The sequence below is a fragment of the Corylus avellana genome, chromosome ca5 (assembly GCF_901000735.1).
Source record: "Corylus avellana chromosome ca5, CavTom2PMs-1.0".
Classification (NCBI taxonomy): domain Eukaryota; kingdom Viridiplantae; phylum Streptophyta; class Magnoliopsida; order Fagales; family Betulaceae; genus Corylus; species Corylus avellana.
Genome location: NC_081545.1, coordinates 13270065 through 13277549, shown reverse-complemented (window position 1 = coordinate 13277549; position 7485 = coordinate 13270065). Strand labels below are relative to the sequence as shown.

Here is a 7485-nt window from a genome sequence, read left to right as displayed (position 1 = left end):
CACTCACTAAATATGAAAAGAAAGTATTAAAATATCTCTTAACATTCTCTCTCCTCTCAAGGAAAGAATAAAAAAAAAAAATTAAAAGAATGTTTCAATGGAATTGTGCTTTAATTGTGGCGTTGCTGCTGTTATCATAGCTTAACTAAAGAAGATGTTTAAACAAGATTTCATAAGTGGTAGTTCAGTAGTCTTAAGAAAAATTTCAAGTGTTTGGACACAAATTAGGGCATGAATTCGAATCTTGCAATGAGATATCCCCACACAAACCTGACTAATGTTAAACGTCTTGGGTCCCACTGATACCTTGCAAGAATTGGGTCAAGTTTGCTCAATCCGGCTTGAGGGAACACCTGCGATTTCTTATCATCTAAATTCTTTTTGTCATTAATTCCCAATAAATAGGTGTTATTATGATCACGCTCAGGTAGAGTATCATAGTTAGTCGCCCTCTCCTATCCTGTTTTTTACTAAGAAATAAAAATCTATCATTCAATAATTATCTTTAATCTGTGAATTTTTCAAACACTTTTTAAGCCCCAGTTCATTACCACGGCAGAATCTTGTGAGATATATGGCTCTTTGCCGGCAATTCAGGTCTAAAAAATAGCGACATCAGAGGCTCAGAGCCAACAATCCTAAAGAAACCAGCTTATAGCTTTATAAAGAAAACTTGCAATTGATTCAAGTTAGATGAGTGAGCCATCTTAAGCTTACCCAAATATACACCCAACCTGGATACCTTAGCTGCCCTACTGGGACATTGGACCATAAATGACTTGCCTTGTTAAAACTCAGAAGCACAAAAGACATGAACAAAGCAAATCAGAAAAATACAACACAACTAAAACACCTGAAATGTATGAGCAAGCATAAATGAGCTGCAAAACGTAGCCAATTTAAACATGGAACTTTACGCGTTAGGATTTTATTTCAGTTATAAGCATACTAGCCAGACATAATATATACCCCATTCTTTATCTACATTATAAGTTAGCCATGGAAACTCCAAATACATTAAGAAATGCCAGCTTCATTGTTTTGATTGTGTGGATTCTATGGATACCCTTCAGGGCATGTTCTGAGCAGCACAGGCCTACAGTGTATGAGCCAAAAGCCATAAGAGAGAGGTATGAAAGCTGGGTGAAAAAGCATGGCCGAAGATACAAGAATGATGAGGAATGGGAATTGCGTTTTGGCATTTACCAATCTAATGTCCAGCTCATCCACTATATCAATTCTCAAAATTTATCATTCAAGGTCACTGATAATATATTTGCAGACATGACAAATGAAGAGTTCATAGCTACCTACTTGGGATTTCAAACCACGTCGCATCCAAAGACAAACTTCAGCTATGACACAAAGGAGAAATTGCCAATTAGCGTGGATTGGAGAAAGAAAGGCGCTGTTACTCCAGTTAAGAATCAAGGCCAATGCGGTAGGAAATCATGTTTTTCCCCAGACTAAATTTGAACTTTAAATGCATAGTTAAATACTTTAAGAATAATTTATTGCCAAAAATATATTATTGTTTTATTTTTTTTAACTTTTGAACTAAATATTTGGTTATATACCTAATTCAGTTCCATTGGAATATCTTTGAGCCACTACGATACTTGAGAGTTCAGGAAAATAGGCTTCCACATTGGAGTAAATGCCTGAGCCTTTTTTACAGTAACAATAAGGATAACAAGGCGACAACAACAACCATAACGCAAAGATATTAATGATGATGATGATGATGATGAAATAGGCCATCAGACTAGTTTCAGCTGTCACCAGAGGCTCTTCCATGAGATATATGTTTTAATAAATTCCAACTAACATCATGATGCCCAAGCCCCAACTTCAATACAGTTTTTGATACATACACATTTACTAATAGTATGGCTACTAAAATTGCGAAGGCTGTTTTTTAGATTTTTAAGCTAATATTGGCACATTTTAATCCCAAAGGTTGCAGAAAAACAAGATCTGATAATACCGACCTTTTGATTCAGGAAGCTGTTGGGCATTCTCTGCGGTGGCAGCTGTGGAAGGTATCAGTAAAATCAAAAAAGGAAATTTGATATCTCTGTCAGAACAAGAGCTTGTGGACTGTGATAGTGACTCCTATAACCAAGGCTGCAATGGTGGATACATGGACAAAGCATTTGGGTTTATCAAAAAGAATGGTGGACTCACCAGAGAAGGAGATTATCCTTACCAAGGATCACAAGGCCGCTGCGACAAAACCAAAGAAAAAAAGCATTCAGTGACAATAAGCGGCTATGAGAATGTACCTGCCAATGATGAGAAACGCCTACAAGCAGCTGTTGCTAAGCAACCTGTCTCTGTTGCCATAGATGCTGGAAGTTATGACTTTCAATTCTATTCAAAAGGTATCTTCACCGGCCAGTGTGGAAACCAACTCAATCATGGAGTCGCAGCAGTAGGCTATGGAGAAGATGGTGGTAGAAAGTACTGGCTTGTGAAGAATTCATGGGGCACTGGCTGGGGCAAATCTGGTTATATAAGAATGAACCGTGATTCCATAGAGAAGGAAGGAATTTGCGGCATTGCCATGGAGGCTAGCTACCCTCTTTAAGGACTGCACAGCCTAGTTGGTTAATTTGGCGTTTTCTGGTTGTAGAACAACAGGAAGTTAGCTTTGTTAATTTCAAGTAATAATTTTATGTAAACTTCAAATAAAAGATGCAACTATGGAACTTAAATTACGAACATGTGATATTTATACAAAGCATAGTAGGGGAAATGATATGGGCCAAGTATCATTGTATGTGAAGCATATCAAAAACCCAAAGGCTGTTCTTCCAGATTATAACACGGAAAAATCAATCAGTACTAAATATTTATTCAGAGTTTTTTTTTTCTTTGATGTTTCTACCCAAGTTGACCATATTGTTCACGGTCTGATTGGTTGCCAAGAAGATAAGAATCAACAAGAGGATACTGAACCTTTTAAGATATTTTGGGCTTTCCAGATGCAAGTTCTGGTTGGTCAGCTAGGCATCAATTTTAGACCAGCAACACACTGATGGTCCAATATTTGGGTCAGCATGAACTCTGTAACTTGTCTTCTTCAGACTGCTTGCCAATATTTGGGTCAGCATGAACTCTATAACTTGTCTTCTTCAGACTGCTTGCTCGATTGATTTATTTAAGCAATACTGCCGGTGTGCTTAGTGTAATCCAGAAGGTACTGCCAATTGAAAATTGAAAATATAAATAGACTCCATAAATACACCTAGAGGAGGGTGAATAGGTGTTTATCAAAAATAATGCGGAGTTAAAATTAAGAAGCATGCAACAATCAATCACCAAAATATGTAAAACAATAAATCAAATAGACGGATATTTTGGTGACGAAGTAGAAACCTTTCAAAAGTAAAACTACTCCGGACCAGCCAAACCCAAGAAATCACTATAAAAAGACAGACACAAGGAAACTTACAGCCTTTTTGCAAATCCTAGATTCTATAAGATCAACAAGCTTCCCGCATGTCTCCTAGCTCGACAATCTTCTTGAAGTGCTTCTCCTTGATCGGACCCTCCGATAGGCTCTTGACGTTGTTGATCTGTGATAAAGGCACAACATTTTACTCTAACAGAGACTAACCCTAACACTCAATATCTCAAAAGCTCTCTTAGCACATGGGATTCTAACATAGAAATCCTTACAATTTCGTGCATTGCAGCTTTCTATATATAGACTACAAGAAAACCTAATACAAGTTGAAATAGAAAGAAATCCTAGTACAAATCGAAATAGGATTCATCCGAATTTTCGTTCTTATATTGCAGAACAATTTTGGCATAGTAAACGTCCAAATCAAGAAAATCTTATTTCACAGAGATTTGTAGTATTTTAAGTTAGCTTTCCAATGTCACTAGGTTTACCTTAATCCAATACTTGAGCCGAAAGTTATGGTTAAAATACTGAGACGAGTGCAGAATATGGAATTTAATCAAATCCGATTCTAACTCCAATTAAAGAAATTCTGATTTAATCATTTCCTTGATTTGATTAAACTTAATCACATTATATAGGTCATCTATTATGATTGTTTAGGCTTAACCACATCTTCTAGGTCTTCTCTGGATATCTTGTATGTGCATACATCAGACGAGCATCCCAGTGGTCCTCACACACCACCTCGTATCCACGCTCTTCAAATGCCATTACAGATGAGCTTCTTGGAAAATACTTCGCAACTATGGCTCGATCAAATTGTCCCCAAAACAACTTGCATACATAATTATTTTGTCACTGAATTAGCCAATTCAAATACCTAACACCAATAAACACAAGCTACTATCACCATGACACTACGATTAAGCATGACTTCATAAAGCTCTTATTACAATAGAAACTTCATGAGATTTCTATGATACACATCAAATGACTAATATAAGGATGAAAAGGCAGATTTCAAGGAGGATGTGGGTCTCTTGTCATCAACATCATACTTCCGTCCATCACACTTATCTACAAAGAAGTGTAGATGGAATCAGTTCTACTGAACTTACAGACTCAAAGTAATTGGGCTAAGGCTTTGCTTAGTTGGGTTAACAACTTCTTTAAGTCTGAAAGGGGAAAGCAATCCATAAACAAATTGGCAAACCAATAGAAGCTTTGGATCGATCAATTTGCAGAAAGAAAAAGAAGACATGAATTGGACAAATCAACAGAAGCCTTCCATTAACACTCTTGATTCTCAATCTCAGTCTAGATTTTTGAAAATATAAATAATGTTCATTATAACGCGCATAATGAGCATGTTTTCTCCTGCCAAAGTTTCATAATTTTACATATAGTGTGTCTTTGAAAAAACACAAACTTGTTCTGCTGTAACTGCACAGCACAATGGGTTTCAACTCCAACACCCTCTTGAGCATTGTATGTAGAGATGAGCAGCACAGAATTTTCATCGACAGTAATGCAGCTAGGTGGCCGAGAAAAAAAATACAACCCATAGTTCAGATTCCACATAACTGTTGCAAATATACTTAAAAATTAACCCACTCCTAGAAGACCTACAATGTGCTAAGACCTTAGTTCTGCAAATCTTTGCCTCACAGCACAAGCAAGCTCCCATTCGCCAATACCAATGAGCCTCTCAACCACTTTTTGCCTGACCTTTATATATGGTATAAACCCTCTCTCCATCATCCCCATCACCACCTTTCCTGCCAAATAATACTCACCACCCTCCAAGCAACCCTCAACGACCAACTCATAGCTTTCAAACCCAACAGTGCAACCCTCTCTCTCCAAGAATTCAACCATCTCAACTGCTTTCCATATCTCTCTGTTTGCCTGCAATGCCACTGCCACCTTCACCACTGTTTCCTGCCTTGGTGTTAATCCCATTTTCACCACCATTTCCGTCAGCATCTCTGCTGCATCAGTAGTTTTTCTGATGCTGCACATTGCATTGATCACAATGCCATAACTCTCCAAATCAGGAACACATCCTGCCCCACCCATGCCCTTCAAGACTTTAACTGCCTCGGCCAACTGATCAACAGCACAGAGAGACGATATAAGGTAATTACATGTGCCACAGTCAGGACGATATCCAATTGATTGCATCTCCGCCAGGATGTTAGGGACAGACTCCGATTGGCACCGGCGCTCCAGCCATGCAGAGGACAGGAGGAGGCGAGTTTGGGGGACAGGAACGCACCCAGAGTGCAGGATTCTTTGGATGATTGCAAGTGCAAGAGGGAGGGGCTTGGAGCTTTGGAGAGTGTATGAAACCAGGCACGCATAAGCAATATGGGGGCGAGAGCGGGGTCTAAGATGGATAAAGGACTGCAAAATTTCATCAATGATTTTTGTTCTGAGGTTCAGGGGAAAGGTCGAGAGAAACGAGAATGGATTTCCATTTCGGCAAGCTTCTTTTGAGGAAACAAGTTCAGGAATTTGTTGGTAGGATTTGACTTCGACTGCAGCTTTGACAGCTTCTTCTAGCGGTTGCAGTGAGGAGTATGCATGAATTGAAGGAAATCGGAAGATACAATAACGAAAATGCGAAAGAAATTTGCGAAGCTTTGCTGCTTGCATTATGATATTCATTGTTGGAGAAAATTAATATCCTAGTGGGGCAACATGCTTGTTACAAGAAGAAACCGGCAGAGCTTGGTCTTTATTAATGACAAAAGCTGGAAAATTCTATGACATGGAGATCCAATACATAGAAGATTTGCGAACACATATATGAAAAAACAGTATGTTATGCTTCATCAAAACGAAGGTTGCAGAGTTTGGCATTGGTTATGGCAAACATTAGCGAAATCGAAATCAGCCCATTTAAGAAACTGCACAAAAATTACGTAGCCCAGGTAGTGCTTGGGCAAATGAAATTCCAGTCAGTGAAAACCATTCAAAATTACTCAAACCTTTATGCAATTCAAAAACCCAGCTTTCTCAGAGCAATACTGTCAAACAGGTAGTGTGCAGAATATTCCTATCACGCATGAGAGAGAACAAAAGAGAGGTTCGGAGAGCATACAATGATCAGGAAGCCAAGAAATGGGAGTGTGGATTATGGACTAGATGGCGTACTCAACGATCTCCGATGCTACAGTGCTTCAGGTTGGGGCCGTTGGATATCATATGCACTTGGGCAGAAACTATTTCTAGGTTTCGGACGGATCGTAGACCGAAATTTGGGTTGGTTGGGAAGGCAGTGGGTCGTGGTGCGTTGGGTTGGCCCAGGTGGGGATGCTGTTATTAAAGAAGGGAAATGGTAGAATGCAATCAATTCCCCACAATTTTCCCATAAATGCTGAGGTGGCAAGTACACTTATAATATTTTATTATTTATTTTTTAAATAAATTAAAATCAAAATAAAAATAAAAAAAAGTTGATAAAAAAACTTAAAAAACTAGAAGGGGTGGCTGGACAGCCCCTAAGGGGTGGCCGGCCACCCCCATGGCCCTTGGGGGTGGATCGCCACCCCCAAGGGCCAAAAAAAACTTGAAGTTTTTTTTTTAAAAAATGGATTTGGCCCTTGGGGGTGGCTTCTGCCACCCCCAATGGCTGGAATGGGGGTGGACAAAGCTACCCCCATGACCCTTGGGGGTGGATCGGCCACCTATAAGGGTCAAACCCATATTTTAAAAATATACTTTAAATTTTTTTTGGCCATTTGAACCACCCCCAAAGGGTTATGGGGTGGCTTCGGCCACCCTAGACTGGCGGTCTGGGGTGGCCGGCCACCCCCTTCTAGTTTTTTAAGATTTTTTATTAACTTTTCTTTATTTTTATTTTGATTTTAATTTATTTGAAAAATAAATAATAAAATATTATAAGTGGACTTGCCACCTCAGCATTTATGGAGAAATTGTGAGAAATTAATTGCATTCTAGCATTTCCCGTTAAAGAATAACAGAATGTAAGTTAAATTCGGTGGGGATAAGGTTAATCTTGTTATTATTTTTTTTTTGTTTTGAAAAAAAAAAAAAAAAAAAAA

General features: G+C 38.6%; 2 protein-coding genes and 1 long non-coding RNA gene across 4 annotated transcripts; 1 reads left to right on the top strand and 2 right to left on the bottom strand.

Moving 5' to 3' along the window:
• The first annotated feature begins 750 nt into the window (after positions 1–750).
• LOC132181088 (ervatamin-B-like) lies at positions 751–2945 on the top strand. Its single transcript, XM_059594154.1, has 2 exons — positions 751–1441; positions 2004–2945. Exons 1-2 carry the CDS (start codon positions 1000–1002, stop codon positions 2588–2590), a joined length of 1029 nt encoding a protein of 342 aa, XP_059450137.1. The 5' UTR covers positions 751–999; the 3' UTR covers positions 2591–2945.
• LOC132181089 (uncharacterized) lies at positions 2540–6710 on the bottom strand. 2 transcript variants are annotated; one of them, XR_009440221.1, is made up of 4 exons: positions 6522–6710; positions 3458–3581; positions 2962–3205; positions 2540–2625 (listed from the first exon to the last, which is right to left on the bottom strand). It is a non-coding gene; the product is annotated as an uncharacterized LOC132181089 (long non-coding RNA). The 2 variants fall into 2 exon arrangements; XR_009440220.1 differs by lacking the exon at positions 3458–3581.
• On the bottom strand, positions 4691–6524 carry LOC132181087 (pentatricopeptide repeat-containing protein At1g06270). Its single transcript, XM_059594153.1, has one exon. The coding sequence runs from the start codon at positions 6083–6085 to the stop codon at positions 5051–5053; it is 1035 nt and encodes a 344-aa protein (XP_059450136.1). The 5' UTR covers positions 6086–6524; the 3' UTR covers positions 4691–5050.
• Positions 6711–7485: the final 775 nt, after the last annotated feature.

Coding starts and splice junctions, on each gene's coding strand:
- LOC132181088 (XM_059594154.1), top strand. CDS start 1,000: ATGGAAACTCCAAATACATTAAGAAATGCCAGCTTCATTGTTTTGATT. Junction 1,442..2,003: donor TAAGAATCAAGGCCAATGCG/GTAGGAAATCAT, acceptor CTTTTGATTCAG/GAAGCTGTTGGGCATTCTCT.
- LOC132181087 (XM_059594153.1), bottom strand. CDS start 6,085: ATGAATATCATAATGCAAGCAGCAAAGCTTCGCAAATTTCTTTCGCAT.